This window comes from Ahaetulla prasina, chromosome 4, assembly GCF_028640845.1.
Source record: "Ahaetulla prasina isolate Xishuangbanna chromosome 4, ASM2864084v1, whole genome shotgun sequence".
NCBI classification, from domain to species: Eukaryota; Metazoa; Chordata; class Lepidosauria; order Squamata; family Colubridae; genus Ahaetulla; species Ahaetulla prasina.
In genome coordinates, this window is record NC_080542.1 from 123,985,555 (window position 1) to 124,004,399 (window position 18,845).

Here is an 18,845-nt window from a genome sequence, read left to right on the forward strand (position 1 = left end):
ACAAAGGGAGAGGCATGTAGATATGGAAAACGGGCGGCAAAATCCAGCGGATTAATCCGTTAGAAAGACGTCGAAACTGGCGCCCGCTGCTTCGTCCTCCGCAATTTCTGGGGCATCCTCATCAACCCAACTAAGCAGATGTGGCGCCCCCTGCCGCCCTCTGAACCCCGGGTGCGTCCCGCAGAACCCAGCTTTCCCCTCAACTTCCGCTATGACTCCCGAAGGGGAACTGGGCTGTCATCTGACGTCATCAGCCTGCGTCCTCCTCGGCTGGAGGTTCCAACCATAGCGGAAGCCTCGGCAGACTTGCTTAAACGTATTGGCGGGTGGTATGGTGTGGGTTAGCCGCGCTCTCTTAGCCAGGCAGGTTAGTGAGCTCTTAAAAGTGATTCCCTCTTCCCCATAGTTCGTACCCCTGGGAGAAAGAGGAGGGATGCCCTTGGGTGACTAGGTTTGGTTCAGATCAGGGGTCATCAACCTTGGCAACTTTAAGCCTGGCGGACTTCAACTCCCAGAATTCCCCAACCAGCTTTGCAGGCTGGGGAACTCTGGGAGTTGAAGTCCGCCAGGCTTAAAGTTGCCAAGGTTGGAGAGCCCTGGTCCAGATCATTGAACGTTTCCCCAGGTTGATTGTGGTCTGCATGGTGCTGCTCTTGAGCTCCTACTGTCTCAGTCATTCCCCTCGCTGGATGGGGACTTTGAATTTGAAAGGAAAAGCGGGTGGGGAAAAATCACTTAGTTTGGTGGACATGCTTGTCTTAAGGCAGTATTTTTTTAAAAAAAATTTCAAATGTGGTCCTAGGACTTTTGGTGTGGGGGAGTGCGCCTTCTCGGGGATCGTGGAATTGAAATTATTTGCAGCCCATGTTGAAAACCTCCCATTGAACAATTTTGATATACAGTAGCAGCAACCAATACATCATTTTTCATTTTTAATATGATGAATATTGACTGATGTAACCAATACAAACAAAAACTCTTTCAGAATCCTTGTCATTTTATAAGCAGGAAGAGAAAAAAAATAACAGCCTTAGTAAATGTTCCTAGAGTGGTTTGAGGATCAAACTGGCCTCAGCGCACAATATATTTTGCCTACTGCACAAAATGAACTTAGTCCTTATGGTCAGTTTATGATTCAGTATGGATGAACTTTAAAAGTTGGTAGTTTGTTTAAATGGCTCAATTACCTCATAATAAGGGTATTGGGCCAACTAGGAATATCTTGGCAATGAACAGCTAAGGTAAAGAAGAGCAATTGAGTTTTGTCTGTTAAATTATAAAAATAGGAAATGTATGCCTCTATAATTATGCTTATTGTTGGGTTGTGAGTCTTAATACTCAATTTCTGGCACGATGCTTAATGTGACATATTTATAAAAAGCATCAGGAAATAGTTTCTGAAGAAATTCACTGTATAGGACTTTCTATGGCATAACTTTCTATAGAGCTAGAGATTGCTTCATTCATTTAATTAATGGTCTAATCCTAGAAACTGATTTAAGCAGGGGTTTAAGGTATTAAATTTATTTATTTTCTGTAGGAACAAATAACTGTTTTTGGAGATAGCAGTTCATTGTTTTAATGAATAAAATGTATCAATTTTATTAAGGCGTGGTTTCTTTAGCTATGTTTAATCAAATAAGTTATTACTAGTGAGTTTGTGCTAAACCATGTTTTACAAACCACAACATTTGTATTCAATGCAATATCATAAACCTAATATTTGATGGCCATTGCATAGATCTCATGTATCTATTGGAATATGGTTGTTCAGATATAGGAGGAGAAAATAACTGATAATTTTCAGAACCTGTTTAATTTTCTATTTATTTAAAGCGTTCTTATTCTGATTTTCAACAAAATCAGCACTGAGATAGCTTTCACGAACAGTGAATACGTATGTTGTGTTTTATCTTATAAACCATAGCTAAAGAAACCATGCTTTAATAAAAATTTATAAATCCAATAACTATTTTGTCTTCACTAAAACAGTGAAGTGCCATCTTCAAAAACAGTGCTCTATTTGTTTCTACAGAAATAAAATTAGCAATATCAAATAATAAATATTGTGGCTTATATTATAACATGAAGGGTTTCATTTAAGGTACAGGAAGTTATAGTAACAGACCACATCTTCTCAGTACATCTTTTAGAATACATTGCAATTTCCTGTTGGGCCTGAAGTATACATGTTTCATGTATTAACTTTTTCAGTATGGCAGATTTATGGATGACCTAAGGATCTATGTGAAAGGTGGAACTGGTGGAATGGGTTATTCTCGCTTAGGTGGCATTGGAGGAAAAGGCGGTGATGTCTGGTTAATAGCAGATGAAAAAATGACCTTGAAGAAGATTAAAGATAAATATCCAAAAAAGCGGTTTGTGGCAGAAGCAGGAACCAACAGTAGGTGAGTTCTTTTCATTGACTGACAATGCATATGATCCTCAATCCTGTCCTAGAAAACAGTTATGTGATGTTTATTTTTTGGTCTCCTAAGTGTTGCTGCACTGAAAGGTAATAAAGGAAAAGACTGTGAAGTAAATGTGCCTCCAGGAATATTTGTTACTACAGATGATGGGAAGCAGCTTGGTAAGGATCTTCATTACTCTTATCTTTATTGCCATGTTGAACAGAATAGCAGCTTGGGTATCTAGTTTCATTTTTCTTCATGCCAATTTTTTTTTAATGCTGCGGGGTAAAATTACAACTTCCAACCTTCCTACAACATCTTGAAGACTTAAGCTCCTTTACATGTTTTTTTCTGCAGTAAATAATGGCTTAAATCTGCCTTCTAGTGACCCAATGCAACATAATACACCTAATGTTTGACTGCCATTGCAGAAATATCATGTATCTATTGGAATTGTATATATATTTGTTGTTGTTGTTAGTTCTGAAGTCATGTCCGACCCATCGTGACCCCATGGACAACATTCCTCCAGGCCTTCCTGTCCTCTGCCATCCTCTGGAGTCCATTTAAGCTCACACCTACTGCTTCAGTGACTCCATCCAGCCACCTCATTCTCTGTCGTCCCCTTCTTCTTTTGCCCTCAATCTTTCCCAGCATTAGGCTCTTCTCCAGTGAGTCCTTCTTTCTCATTAGGTGGCCAAAGTATTTCAGTTTCATCTTCAGGATCTGGCCTTCTAAAGAGCAGTCAGGGTTGATCTCCTCTAGGACTGACCGGTTTGATCACCTTGCAGTCCAAGGGACTCGCAGGAGTCTTCTCCAGCACCAGAGTTCAAAGGCCTCAATTCTTTGGCGCTTGGTCTTTCTTATGGTCCAGCTTTCACAGCCATACATTGCAACTGGAAAAACCATAGCCTTGACTATACACACTTTGGTTGGCAGGATGATGTCTCTGCTTTTTAGTATGCTATCTAGATTTGCCATAGCTTTCCTCCCCAGGAGCAAGCGTCTTTTAATTTCTTGGCTGCAGTCCCATCTGTGGTGATCTTGGAGCCCAGAAAAATAAAATCTGTCACTACCTCCATTTCTTCCCTATCTATTTGCCAGGAATTGAGAGGCCAGATGCTATGATCTTAGTTTTCTTAATCTTGAGTTTCAAGCTAACTTTTGCACTCTCCTTTTCTTGACCCGCATACAGGTTTCTCAAGAGACAAATAAGATGGTCTGATACTCCCATGTCTTTAAGAACTTGCCACAATTTGTTGTGATCCACACAATCAAAGGCTTTAGCGTGGTTAATGAAGCAGAAGTAGATGTTTTTCTGTAACTCCCTAGCTTTCTCCACGATCCAGCGTATGTTGGCAATTTGATCTCTAATTCCTCTGCCTCTGCATTCAGCTGGGTGTATCTTTCTCTTTCTCCTTTGCATTTCGCTTCCCTTCTTTCCTCAGCTATTTGCAAAGCTTTCTCAGACAACCATTTTGCTTTCTCGTGTTTCTTTTTCTTTGAGATGGTTTTAGTTGCTACTTCTTGTAGTCTTGTTACCTGTTGTAGAGGTAACTATGAATCTCTGTCCATAGTTCTTCAGGTACTCTTGTCTATCAGATTTAATTCCTTAAATCTATTTGTCACCTCTATTGTATATTCATCAGGAATATGATTTAGTTCATACCTGAGTGGCCTAGTGCTTTTTCCTACTTTCTTCAATTTAAGCCTAAATTGCAATGAGGAGCTCATGATCTAAGCCCAGTCAGCCCCTGGTCTTGTTTTTACTGACTGTATAGAGCCATAATGGTGAACCTATGCCACAGGTGGCACACATAGCCATATTGATTGGCATCTGAGCTCAGCTCCAGTACGCATGCACGCACCGGCCAGCTGATTTTCGGGCCTTCTGGGCCCACCAGAAGTAGGGAAACAGGCTGTCTCCTGAGGGCCTCAGGGGATGGTGGGGAAGGGCCATTTTTCTTTCTCACCAGGCTCCAGAGTCTCTCTAGGAGTCTGGGCAGGGCGAAAATGGCCTTTCCCACCCTCCCCCCAGAGGCCCTTCGGAGGCTGGAAACCAGGGGTGAAATCCAGCAGGTTCTGACAGGTTCTGGAGAACCAGTAGTGTAAATTTTGAGCAGTTTGGAGAATCGGCAAATACCACCTCTGGCTGACCTCAGAGTCGGGTGGGAATGGAGATTTTGCGATATCCTTTTCCAAGGAGTGGGGAGGGAATGGGGATTTTGAGTATCCTTCCTCTGCCACACCCACCAAGCCATACCTACAGAACTGGTAGTGAAAAAATTTGGATTTTATCACTGCCAGAAATGGCCTGTTTGCCAACTTCCGGTGGGACTGGAAGGCCCGTTTTTTGCTGTCTCCAGGCTCCAGAGCCTCTCTAGGAGTCTGGGGAGGATGAAAACGTCCTTCCCCACCCCCCGGAGGCCCTCCGTAAGCCCTCCTGCTCTCCTCTTGTCTGCCTTCTGCGCAGCCGCGCATCAGGCACTGGACCCAGCTGTTCCTCCTCTTCTTCATCAACCAGACCTGGGGGGCTGTTGATTCTCCATCTGAGGGCTGACAGATGGCCCAGGCTCTGCCTCTGTCTGTCTCTCTGCTAGCTCCATTCCCTCTTCCGCTTCGGAGCTCCCTGGTTGCCCTGATGCTGACCCTGACTCTCTTGCCGCCGCCTCCTCTGATTCACATGCTGGAGGGGCCAATGACAGACAGCCCACAACACTAATTAATTTCCACTTTTATTTGTCAGTTATATTTTAGGTTCAGCTCAATGGAATGTAAACATTGAGATACTATCATATAGAGTGTGACTCCTGTTTATTACAGGGACAAAGGCATAAAGGTCTCCTGGCAAAAATTAGTTTAGCTTTCACCCCTGATATTACCTGATAATTTTGGATTATTCAGATTTAATATGAATGTTTTCATAGGACTTTAAAATGTACATTCATTCATAGGAGCCCTTTGTATTGTACATTTTCTAATCAATGTGTTCGCCAAATGATGAGAAAATCTATAATTTATAGATGATTGCTAAAATTACTTTCCATGTTGTTGAATTTAAAAAAGGGTTGCCTAAAAGTATAGTATGTATTTAAAAATGCCTATTAAAATGAAGTTCTGTGCTAATGAAATTCCTGACATTTAATATTTATATTTAGGTAAACTTGACAAAGTAGGAGAAAGATTGTTGGTAGCCCATGGAGGTATTGGTGGATGTCCTGTAACAAATTTCTTGCCCACCCAAGGTCAGGTTCAGGCGATACATCTTGATCTAAAACTTATTGCAGATGTTGGTTTAATTGGGTAAGTTATTTATCTTGAAAATTTATATTCTAAAATCTCAGTAATTGAAGTACTGTATTTTTCAGAATATAAGACACACTGGAGTATTAGCTTAGTTTTTGGGGAAGAAAATAGGAAAAAAAATCTGCCTACCAGGTATTCATCTGGCTAGCATCCTTAGTCTGGTCAGCTTCAGTACATTAGTTTGCTGGTTTTGAGCACGTATGCCTGCTTTTTACCCCCTGCTTGGGGATAAAAATCAGCTTCTAAAGCACAGCTGATCTTTGGAGAAAGAAGCAATGAGAAAAACAGGCAAAGTATGTAAATTGCTTCACTCGCTAGCGCCTCATTAGGGCTGAAAAAAAGCTAAAGTACATCTGAGAGTCAGAGGGAGCAGGCAAAGCACAGAAGAGTTAGGGCTGAAAAAAAGCTTTGAAAAAGCTACATTCGGAGTATAAGACTCACCCAAATTTTCAGCCTTGGGGGGTGGGAGGAGAGTGTGTCTTATACTCCGAAAAATACGGTAATTTCCTTTGTACTATAAATATTGTTATTAATTCTAACTTTATTTCAAATTGGCTTAACTATTCATTTATCTCCAGATGCTAGAATCTGTCCTCTTGCTTCCTATTTCTAATTAATTTCAGAACAATAGAGAAAGGATTGAAATCTGTAGTTTTGTTCAAATCCTGAAAAGATTTTGTAGATTTGGAATGCAGAAGGAAGGTCAGGAAACTATACTTGCTTTGCTTAAAATTGAAAAATTTGCTTTTTTCTTCATTCCTGCATTTCCTTTCATTATTAGAAAATATTTATTTTAGTTAAAAAAATTCTTTTGCAATTCAATAATTTTGTTCTATTGTATGTAAAAGCTGTATAGTAACATTATATGGTAATTTACTCAATTCTCATTTTTCTAGATTTCCAAATGCAGGAAAGTCCTCTTTATTAGCTAAGATCTCTCGTGCCAAACCTCAAATTGCAGATTATGCTTGTAAGTAAATTAATATATTTATTCATTACTTACTGTTAAATTTATTTTCACCTATTTCACAACGGGCCTACTCTAGGCCAGGGGTCCCCTGGGTTGCAGGCTCTATTGGGACCTGCATTCGGAATTGGGCAGTGCGAGTGAATTGGGCTGGAATGTGGGTGCGTGCACAATTCAACTTGCACAAATGATGGGCCGTTGGGCTCACGTGCACCAGCAAACTCTTCATATAAGTCAAGCTGCCTGTCTGTGCGCCACTCATACAAGGGCTGTGTACTGGCTGCCCATTCACACAGCCAAATTCCCTTTTTCCCACACCCCCAGCAGGGCCTCCAAGGCGCAAACTGTTGGGGACTGTTGCTTAGGCAGCTTACAACAATAAAAACAAAGAAATGATAAGAGATAATGATAAGACAGCAAAACAACAGCAGAACAATAAAATAAACAATGAGAAAGAAAACAACATGATAATGATAATCAATATCATTATCATTATAAGATGGATGGGTGAAGAGCAAAGAACAATGCTAACAATCCAGCAGCCACCTCCAGCACAGCCAGGACTTTAGATTCCTGGGCAAGATAGGAGGGTGGGGGCAGATCTTAGTCTAGAGCAGGTGTCAGCAACCTACAGCTCTGGAGCCGCATGCAGCTCTTTCACCCCTCTACTGCAGGTCCCTGTTGCCCTCTCTTGGCAGAAGGATGGAAGAGCTGCTGCCCTGTTGTGGCAGTGGCGATGGGCAGAGCCTTAGTGAGGGAACATAGCACCTGTGTACTTCCCCTTGCACAGCAACAGGATTCCACCTGCTGTTGCCACCAGGAAAGAGGGTTTGAAGACAATGGCACAGGCAGATCTTGCAGGGTGGGGGCCATTCCCTAAGCCTGGTTTTCCTCCTCCCTCGTCGACAGGGCCAAAATAACCCTCTGTCCTGAAGTGGGATTGGGTGGGGTGCAGGGAGCAGGGGGAAGGGTAGGGGAGCTTCTAGGAAGAGAAGCCCAGCTGGCTTTCCTTTTGGGGGGGGGCGGGGGGGGAAGATCCAATAAAAATCCAATTTCACCCAATAAATGGGGAAAATAAAGGCCCAAAAGTCCAGAGTCCAAAAAAGAGGGTGGGATCTGTTTGTCGGAGGATTGGAGAGGAAATCAGTCGAAATCTGGGCGGGAGGCTATTCAGAGAGGGATCTCCCTGAGTCTCTTCTTCCCTCCCCCTTAGATCGACCGATTCTTTGCCTCTCACCCGCTTCATAGCATTTTCCGTGGGGAAGCGAAGGGCCTTGGTTGGAGGCAATGGGCATAAAATGCAGCAGCTCCAGACCGCATCAAGTTCTCAGACTAGTAACCCCCCCCCATCCTCTCTCTCTCTGTGTCCATTCCCCCAAGTCCAGAGGGAACTCCTCCCCCCTGGGTTTCCTGGTTTCACGTTTCGGAATCCTGTTTTTTTTTCTGGGTGTGAGGAGAAAAAACACACTGCAAAATGTGTGCTTAAATCTCGCGCCAGTGCAAAGTCCTGATTACTAAAGACAGGGATGGGGCAAAGATGCCATTCCTTTCCCAAGGACCCAGAGAAAGTGGAATAAAAATAGGTGTGTGTGTGTGTGTGTGTGTAAATAATAGCCTGAGATAGCTTCAGCCACAAACAACAGCTGCTGTTACTGTATTTTTGCTGAGAGCTTCTAAGCTACACAACATTCTTTAATAAATAATAACAATAACGAACCATATATACAAGATTAAAGGAAGGAAGGTGAAATCAGAGGAAGGGGGAAGGAAGGAAGGAAGGAAGGAAGGAAGGAAGGAAGGAAGGAAGGAAGGAAGGAAGGAAGGAAGGAAGGAAGGAAGGAAAAATCGAGATGGAAGGAAGGAAGGGTCATGTGACTGGGTGGGAGTGAGTGACATCAAGTTGGCCACAGCCACCCAGGTTTTGTGGCTTCCAGTGTTTTCTGTGGGAAATGGGTGTAAATGACTCTTTGAGTGTTTAAGGTTGCAGACAACTGCTCTAGAGCAGGGGTCTCCAACCTTGGCATCTTTAAGCCTGGCGGAATTCTGGGAGTTGAAGTCCGCCAGGCTTAAAGGTGCCAAGGTTGGAGACCCCTGCTCTAGAGGGTGTTGTGACCAAGGCCCAAGTAGTGATTACTAAACACAATTCAGTCCTCAACAGACTTATTTTATTAAAACAGTTGCTTAGCCCAAAACAAAATTCTTAATAATCAGTCCGTCGGCTTTATCCCCAATCTTTGATGTCTTTGGCAACCTGCCAAAGGCTTTTCTTTGCAAAAACTCCACAAAGTTCAAGAGACACTGACAAGAAGCACGGAAATCAATGTTGCTTTTCTACAAAGAACCCAACAGCTCGTTGCTGCTCTTTTAAGCCTTATAGGAGTGGCCAATCATCTTCTGCTCTTACTTCCGAGTTGTCCTTTTTTCTTCAGCTGCTCTTGCCTTCTGGCAGCTCTTTGCATGCATGCACTAGGAACAGGCTCCTCCTATTCCTTTGCCTCTCTGCTGTCCCCCTCTGGAGGCTTCGGAGTCTGCACATCACTCCCAGATGGCCCTGCCCCCATCTCTGCCTCCGATGCAGAGCCCTCATCCTGGCCTTCTCCTGACTCCAGGACTGGCCCATTATCCTCCCAGCCTCCTCACTGTGTGACTCAGTTGTCCGCGGGCTGCTGGCAGACCACAACAGAGGATAGGAAGTACCAAAGAGACGGGACTATTGCAGAGAAGGTTCTTCTGGATTGCAGAAATCAGAGTTCTTTGACCAACAGAATTTGTAGTAGGCCCTCTCTGCCAGCAGGAGTAGGGTGTCTTTGTCGTAGCAGATGAGATAGTTTATTAGGTATCCTGGACTATGCTATAGCTTTTTTCCCGAGAAACAAGTATCTTTTAATTTCATGGCTGCAGTCACTCTCTGCAGTGATCTTAGAGCCTAAGAAAATAAAATCTGTCACTGTTTCCATTTCTTCCCTTTCCTTTTGTCATGAAGTGATGGGAATGGATGCCATGATCTTAGTTTTTTAATGTTGAGTTTCAAGTCAACTTTTGCACTCTCCTCTTTCATACCATCAAGAGACTCTTTAGTTCATTTTCATTTTCAGCCATTGGATTGGTGTTTTCTGCATTTCTGAAGTTGCTATTTCTCCCAGCAGTCTTAATTCTGGCTCGTAATTCATCCAACACTGCATTTTGCACGATAAGTAAAATAATCAGAGGGACAATAAACAGCCTTATCATGCTCCTTTCCCTATTTTGAATCAATTGGTCGTTCCATGTCTGGTTCTAACACTTGCTTCTTAACCCACATACAGGTTTCTTAGTGAAGTAATCTGATATTCCCCTATCTTTAAGAACCTGCCACAGTTTGTACAATCTTTAACATAGTCAATGAAGCAGAAGTAGACATTTTTCTGGAATTCCCTTGCTATCTTCATAATCCAATGAATGTTGACAATTTGATCTATAGCTCCTCTGCCTCTTTGAAACTCAGCTTGTACTTCTGGTAGTTCTCTGTTCACATATTGTTGAAGCCTAGGATTTTAAGCATAATTTTGCTAACATGTGAAATGGGGGCAATTGTACAGAAGTTTCAACATTCTTTGGGATTGGAATGTAAACTGATCTTTTCCAATCTGGCCACTGTTGAGTTTTCCAAATTTGATGGCATATTGAGTGCAGCACTTTAACAGCATTATCTTCTAAGACCGTAATGGCAAACCTATGGCACGCTCGCTGGAAGTGGCATGCAGAGCCATCTCTCTGGGTACGGAAGCTGTCACCCATTGCTCTTCCAGGTTCTGGCATGCTGGCCAGCTGGTCTTCACATGCGCAGGAGCAGAACAGCAGTCACCCAGCATGCATCTATGTGCCGGGAAAATGATCTTCCAGTTTTTGGTGCATGCATTCATGCCAGCTACCTGGTCTTCCAGTTTCTGGTGTGCATGCATGCATGAAGACCAGATGGAAAACGGGCGACAGCTCACATGCCCAAAAATGTGGAGAGGAGATCTCGGTGTTCACTTCCTACGGGAACAGAGCTGTCGGCCAGGATGGGCAAGCCGGGGCTTTCCTCCTCCACATCCAAGCGGGTTTCTTGCGCAGCCCCAGCCCTCCAGCCCGCAGCACTGATGTGCAACCACTGTCTGATGCATAGGGCAGGGGAGCAGTTGTGGAGGCCGGCTGGTCACTTCTGCCCCTCGCCTTTGGCTGCCACTCAGCTTCTGCACTGCTCCACCACCTCAGAAGAGCAGCAGCAGCTCCCCTGCTGGCGAGCTGGGTCCTTGGCAGTGTGTTCATGCATGAGGAGTTGCGCTCTCCTCCAGCCCGCCTGGGGCAGCTCGACTCTCTGGCTACTCCAGCATCCTGGCCGGAAGTGGCAGCGCAAGAACCGCTGCCTCCCCCTCACTCCCGGTAGGAGCAATGCTGCAATCGCTGCCGTGTGTGCCTGAGTCAGCCAGGTGTTCCAGACCACGGATGCACATTGGTGCCACAGGCTGGAGGGTTGGGGCCATGCATCCCGGCGGCGCCTGTCTCTCCAGCGCTGGGATAAGAGGCGTGCATAAGTGGCAGTGCTGGCTTGTTCTCGGTGGCATTCTGATGGGGTTCTTCATTGACACTCTTCCAGCTGGTTTTCACGTGTGCATGCGTGCCAGAAACTGGAAGACCAGGTGGTGCACTAGAAATCAGAAGATAATCTTCCCAGTGTGCACATGCAGACTGGGCTGGTGCTTTTCTGGCATGCGGGCATGTGCTCCCTCCCATTTCGGCACTCGGTGCTGAAAAGGTTCGCCAACACTGTTCTAAGATCTTAAATGGGTGACTTGCCATAGCATCACCTCCCCTAGCTTTGTTGTTGGTAATGCTTCTTAAGATCCACTTGACTTTGCACTCCAGGATGTCTGGAGATCAAAGTGAATGATCACACCATCATGGTTATAACGGACATGAATATATTTCTTGTACAATTCTTCTTTGTATTCTTGCCATCTCTTCTTAATCTCTTCTGCTTGTGTTACTCTGTACCATTTTTACCCCTTATCATGTCCATCTTTGCACGAAACATTTCCTTTATATCTCCAACCCACAAAACATGTGGGAATAATACTTTAAAAAGGAGCAAGAAAAATTATATCACACAATGCCTTCCTCACTATGAAACCTCATGATGAAGATTGTTAATAAGGAAGTGAGATTGTCTTCCTTGGGGGATGAGGATCTTAGGGAAGCAACCAAAAAGGTTCTATCTTTATTCCTGAAATAATTGGTTCAGTAAAAAATAAAGTATTAAATGCTAAATCAAAAAGCATTAAAGGGGAACACCATTTTTTGGAACTATACTTGTTAATAAGACTTCCCATAACTAGGGTGTGGGTATGGAGAGCATCAGTCACCACATGGCAAAGCTGTAGTTTATTTTTCTGGTACGGAGCTCTATGGTGTAACGAGTGAGGGACAATATGCAGTGAAGAGCAGTTTATACCTCAATCACAAATTCTAGGATGCTCAGCCAATAGAAAGATGAATCCTCCGGCAGATGAAACAAAAACTGTCAGCATAACCCTTGCTATGTATCTAAAGGCAGGGGAACATGATCTTTTGGATTCACATGATGTATAGAGATAATCCTCGATATACAACCAGTCACTTAGCAATCATTTGAAATTACAGTGGATACTCCCAAAATGTACCTATGGCCTGGTTCTAAAGTTCCAGTAGCTCCTTCCGCTTCCAGGACAGTTAATACAATCTCATTTTGGGTGGTTTGGCAGCCGGCCTGCATTTACAGCAATATGATTACATTTCAGCAAAATTAACTCATAGTGAATAGTAGATTTCCGTGTGTGTGAGAGAGAGTGAGTGAGTGAGTGCATGCGCGTATGAAGACAAATATACATATCCCAGAATAATTGTGCAGAATCCAATCTGGGCCATTACCGGGTCCAAAAATTTAGTCTTCTGGTAGCTTTTGGACTTTCAGTAGCCCATCCTCAGAGAACTTTTCTCTCACACTGAACAGATAAATTTAATCCGGGGTACATTTTGAAAATCCTTTATACCATAGTTGACTTATTTCCTATTTTTCACAGTCACAACATTATCTCCTGAAATTGGAACTGTGATGTATCCTGATCACAAGCAGGTTGGTTTCCAATATAGTTTTTATATAAAATATATTGTAGAATTCCATTTTTGGCAATGTTAGGAGATCTCACTTGCTTATAACAGAACAGTGCTGCCAAGATTTCTTTGAGAGCATTGCATATTTCACATGCCTGTTCCTGGTTCCTAATTAAGGCATAAAGAGGGCTTAGATGTTAATCTGTTTTTTTTTATTAATCTCAGATCTGCAGGCCTCAACATTGTCTGATTACCTACAAAGCAAAATTCCATAACTATTGTTTTGAAAAAAATGTCAATATTACCAGTATTTTATTAAGGAATCGACTATTTTTCTACCTTACTGATTTCCTGTTTTTTACAGCTGGATCAGCATACCACCAGCAGAGTAACATCTAAATAAAGAAATGATTTTTTTTAATTTCACAAATGTTTATTATGGCAATGCAATTTCCCTTGCTCCAAAAACGATTAAAAAATTTTTTAAAAAATGCTCGACATGTGTCAACAGACAGGCCACTCGTGGCTCAGACCGATGCACCCCTCCCTCTCTCCCTCCTCCCTCCTACCCCAAGGAGCACTTGAGGAGAAGCCCCCCAACCAGACCCCCAGCTTTGGTTTGCCAGGGTGGAGACCCTTAATGCTCTTAATTTTTAAAAAACGAATGAGCTTTGATCCCACCCACCCACCTGCCACCCACCCCCAAAAAAAGCCCACAACCCCCAAGTTAAATCAATGCCAAAATTATGCAGATCACCCCACAGATGTCGATGGTTGTATCTCTGACTTTATGACTCAGATTGCCTCTTTATGTACTCCACAGATATAGGAGTATTCCACAGCAGGTTTAGTAAATATTTGTGAACAAAAACAGTATCTGGATGCATTATACTAAAGGACCATCTAGTCTGAACTTCAATTCTTTTAGTGGTTACTACATACAGGCATTCCCAAGTAGGACATAATTGCAATTCCATTACTCTTCTCAAGTTCTTCAGGAAGAAATAGCAGAAGTGATAGAAAGCTGGACAATACAGACTTTGATATAAAGCTTTGATAGTTGTAATACATGATCATGATAAGAAGCCATATGTGCTTATTCATTATGATAATTTCTTTCAAAATAAGCATTATTAAAGTAGAAAATGAGTAAGGAATAGTATGCAAAAGAAATTAAAAACATGAGGTAAGAAAGGAAGTAAAACTAACTCAACACATTTCAGCATTTATTTTTTGAAAATCCTTGCTTCTACACATGCTTGCTCTGTTAGTATGTTATCTTTTTTTTTAAGATTTCTTTTTATAAAGGTTTTCTCAACTCCATCCAACCACATCTTTCCATTTCTCTTGATCCGTTCAATCTCTATATACTTGTTTTATGAATTATCAACAATTTTTAGGCCTGGGCATTGTATGGCAGATACTTTGTTTGAATTCTAAAGTCCCAGAGCATTTTAGTTTCTTAACCACCTCTATTTTATGGGCCCATCAGTTATTGCTTGCAGGCAAATGGTATTTCTTGCACCAGATATTCCTATGCACCATTGTTGCTATTTCATCATTACATGGTTTGCAGTCAATTTGCAGCAGCTGAATATGTGGTCTGCTGTTTCTTCAGCTCATTTGCAGATAAAGCATTTGCTGTCTGTAAGAATTGAGAATACAGAAAAATTGTGAACAAATCACTCCTGTCACTATACACTGACCTTTCTTATTTATCAGCCAGAAGGCTTAAATCTAGGAATCCCCCACTGGCACTTGCACAACATCTGCTCAATAATTTTGACATCGATTCCCAATGGATAGCCAAATCAATTGCTGAACTTCCAGATTTAAGAAGACATACTGTATAAATGCCCCACAAAAATATGCTAGGCTTTGATTATCCTTCCAGCAGTGTAAAACTTCTGAATAGGATTTGCACATCACACAATGTCTGCTGAGATTCATTGTATAAAATGGGCATAGTATCCTTCCCTCAGTGTGACTGTGGGAATCCCATGTCAAACTGTAGATCACATCATGACCAGCTGTAACCTGAGTCCAGTATATGATTTCCCACCCCTCCATATAAACGATGCTGCCTAGACATTGGTATCTGAATATAGAACTTTTTAATATTCATACTTTATTATGTTTTTTTAACTTAGTGTCCAACCTTCAAAGTCGCATCCTATTTTTTTCTAAAAGAATTCAAATAAAGGCATCTTACCACTGGAAGGATTCTTATAATTAATCCCAAAATTTTATTCCAAATCCATCTGGACCCTTAATTCATTTGTAACTTTTTAAAATCAAAGATCTAATCATTCTTTTGCTGTTTATTTCAATTTTTTTTAATTCCTTAAATTTATATTTGAAGCTTCTTTTACTAAGATTGAAGGAATTCACTCAGTGCAATAAAATGTATGAATCAAAAAGTTCCTAATAGTTTAACTAACAAGCCTTTTCCAAAAAAAAAGAAAGTATTTATTTTCCCAAAATTAAATATAGAAAAAAAACAAGTACAGGCTATGTATATGAATTCACTTACTTGTCTGCATATATTAATTAAATCTTTATGCTGTCCATTTCACCTATAAGGTGACTGGCCAGTTGTTGTTATTTGCGAAGTCGTGTCCGACCCATCGCAACCCCATGGACAACGTTCCTCCACGCCTTCCTGTCCTCTACCATCCTCTGGAGTCCATTTAAACTGATCAGTTTACAAATTATAAAACAAATAAATAATTAATTAAAATAATAAAACATTAAAACCACACAGGTTAAGATTTTAAAGTTATAGTGTTTAAAATTATATTGTTATATGTTATATATGTGTACTGTTTTTGACTTATTTGTGGGTGTAGAATTACCACATGAAGTTAATAGCTTCCTAATGATTTTGATATCCACTTGAGTGAATTCTACAGGTCCAAACAATTTTAAAAAGATGTTTTTTCCCTCTCTTTAGATAACAGTTGCTGATCTTCCAGGATTAATAGAAGGTGCCCATGCAAATAAAGGAAGAGGCCATAAGTTTTTGAAGCATGTGGAAAGGACTAAACAACTTCTCTTTGTTGTAAGAATACATTCCTTGTCAGCATTTGCATGCTTACTTTAGGCTGATTGGCCGACATATGAACTGTGTTTTTGTGCATATACTTGTATATAAACCAACTCATGGATAAATAGATCCTCAAATTATAAACAAAGTACCATAAAAATGCGTATCAGCTTATTCACAAGTGACACATTTTTCATGGTGTTTTGGTTAAAAAATAGATGGTCATCTTATCTGCAGAATATATCAGTGTGTTCATACCATGTTAATTAGTTAACTATTGTTTATTAAACCATACTTTGTTGAATTAATACAATATCTTAGCAAAACTAAACCTCCCATAATTTTGGCAAAGCATAATGTCTGAACTTCAGACTGAAAGCAATTCCCAAGATGAAATATTTTCATGAATACAGAATACTGAATGTATATTTCAAAGTATGAATTCTTTAATATTTATGGCAATTCACTTTTGAAATTAAAGCTTGGGATTTCCTAGATTGTCTGTCTAAATGCTGCTGAGCAATCAGTTTAAATAGCAAATGAATAATTGATAGTGAATTTTTGGGGTAACTTAGAGGAAGGGGGACACTTGTGGTACAATTTCCACCAGATCTAGAATAAGACAATAGCCAACTATGTGAAGAAGTTTCTATAAAAAGATATATGCAAATATAATGAAACACAGAAAAGTATATAAATTATTTAATGGTTTCAGTAATTTAGAAGTTTAAGGGCTATTTTCTGAAACTGTGCTTTGTATATAAATAAAAAACTACAATATTAACTTTTTTCACCTTTACTCATCATTTAATAAAGATGACCATGTGAGTGAAAATGTTCATTATTTTTTAATTTTAGATTGATGTGTCTGGATTCCAACTTTCTTCTCATACACCATTTAGGACAGCATTTGAAACTATAATGTTACTAGCAAAGGTAAAATTATGTCCCTTTTATGTTGCAATATTGAACTATATATAGTTTCATGATGAAATATTTATTTGCATAATAAATTTCTTGAAATCATAATATTGAGTTTCAATTGTATTATATATTTGGAAATTTCCCCCTGGTATTTCTAGGGACAGGTGATAATAAGGATGTTGGGATAATTTGTCCCTGGAAGGATCTGCATAACTCAAACTCAGTTTAGCATGTTTTATTTCAATGTAGATAAAAATATTGCTTTCTATTGACAGTAGATTTCAGATCTGGCCTCTTAAGTCAGAGAATGGTAACAATATTGTAATCATATTTCAGAAGTATACTATTACCGTATTCCCATTTAGTTGTGTCCAAATCTTGGCAACTTTATAGGCAAGTGATTTTCATACTACTGTGTATATACCTAGAAGTATTCTTTTAAATGAACAAAAAAATGAAATAAAAGACAACTTGATTTTTTAAAAAATGTTTTATTTGGGAGTGCCTTTCACTCTCAGTACAAAACTAAAGTTTCATATTCATGGGGTGAACTAAAATATATAATTATACAACTGCCTTAATATTATATTGTACCATGTTTATGTTATGTATGTTAAGTAATACTGAATTGCTTAGTAGTCAAATATTTTCCAAAAAGTCTATTTTGTATGCAAATTATATTTGAAGGAGCTGGAACTGTATAAAGAAGAACTTCAAACTAGATCTGCATTGCTTGCTGTGAATAAAATGGATTTGCCTAATGCTAAAGAAAATTTTGAAAAGTTAATGGAACAACTACAGAAACCTCAAAGTAAGATTCACTTTGACTAGTTCCTTTTAAAGAATATTTGTACTTTTTGGATATAAAGTATAAACAATAATTGATAATTGTGAAAATTGTGGCTTCTCTTACAAAACAAAAATTCATAGCAAGATTTCTAGTGCCTAAATAATAATTGTTGTGCAAGAAGGTAAAATACCAAAAATATTTCTGTCTGCATCATAATAAACATACAAGGCCATTGCTACTTGGGTGGAGATGTAGTTATCCCAATTTCAATTCAAATTATCCTCTTGAACCATCATAGAAAACAAATATATATTAACAATCATGCATTGACCTTCTTTTCCTTCTTTTTGTCTTAGAATAGAAACATATTAAACAGAGCATATGATTACCCTCTTCTCTCAAAGAAGGAAATGTTAAAAGCATCACTGATCATTTTCATTGCATTTTCTTTTTCTTTGTTAGGACATTTTGCAGCAACTTTCTATAGCCTAATTATTTATGACATATTTTCTTATTTTCAGATTATTTACACTTGCTTCCACGAAAGATGATTCCTGAGGTCACTGTCAAATTCAAGGAGATAATTCCTATATCTGCACTTACTGGCGAAGGATCTGAGCAGTTGATTACATGCTTAAGAAAAATAATAGATCAAGAAGCTGAAGAAAAGATTGAAAGTTATCAGAGGGAGCAACTCAGTGCATTATATCTCTCAAAAATATAGCAACAGTTTTCAATTAAACTAATTCAGCAAGTTTTGTAATTCTTCCTGTAATTAAATTCATGATTGGTTCTCTTTCTTAAGCATAAATTCTGTTCTTGTAAAATAGTAAAAACATATGCAGATTTTAAAGTTATATATCTCACGAAATCTGTAGAATAATTATTAAAACATGTAAATATGTACTTTTATATATTGATCCTGGGGTTCAGTTTCCTTTATGAACGATTTCAAAAAGAATGCAATAATTATTTATTTTGAGAGAGCACAACACATTGTCCTAGAAATATCTAATGCTACAAGTGATTTCTGAAAATATTTTGGGCAGAAATATTTAAATTATTATAGCCATTCTAGTGGCAGTTGCAGAAGGTTCTGCACTAGTACATCTTTTAGCATGTGAAGTGTTAGTGCCACTTTATACTGCACTACTAAAACCATACTTAACTATTGTGTCCAGTTTTGTTCAGCGGGATACAAAAAAGATGTTGAGACTCTGGAAAGAGTACAAAGAGATGTACAAAGATGATTAGGGGACTGGAAGCTAAAAACTACAATGAATGGTTGCA

The 18,845-nt window shown here is 39.9% G+C and overlaps 1 protein-coding gene across 3 annotated transcripts; it reads left to right on the plus strand.

Moving 5' to 3' along the window:
* Positions 1-255: 255 nt before the first annotated feature.
* Positions 256-18,475, plus strand: GTPBP10 (GTP binding protein 10). 3 transcript variants are annotated; one of them, XM_058183805.1, is made up of 10 exons: positions 256-367; positions 2,215-2,408; positions 2,499-2,590; positions 5,570-5,714; positions 6,614-6,687; positions 12,765-12,817; positions 15,749-15,856; positions 16,700-16,777; positions 17,453-17,576; positions 18,077-18,475. In XM_058183805.1, the coding sequence occupies exons 1-10, from the start codon at positions 332-334 to the stop codon at positions 18,277-18,279; spliced, it is 1,107 nt and encodes a 368-aa protein (XP_058039788.1). In that variant the 5' UTR covers positions 256-331; the 3' UTR covers positions 18,280-18,475. The 3 variants fall into 3 exon arrangements, with proteins under 3 accessions (XP_058039788.1, XP_058039790.1, XP_058039789.1); XM_058183807.1 differs by having other exon boundaries at positions 288-363; XM_058183806.1 differs by lacking the exon at positions 256-367 and adding an exon at positions 575-1,122.
* Positions 18,476-18,845: the final 370 nt, after the last annotated feature.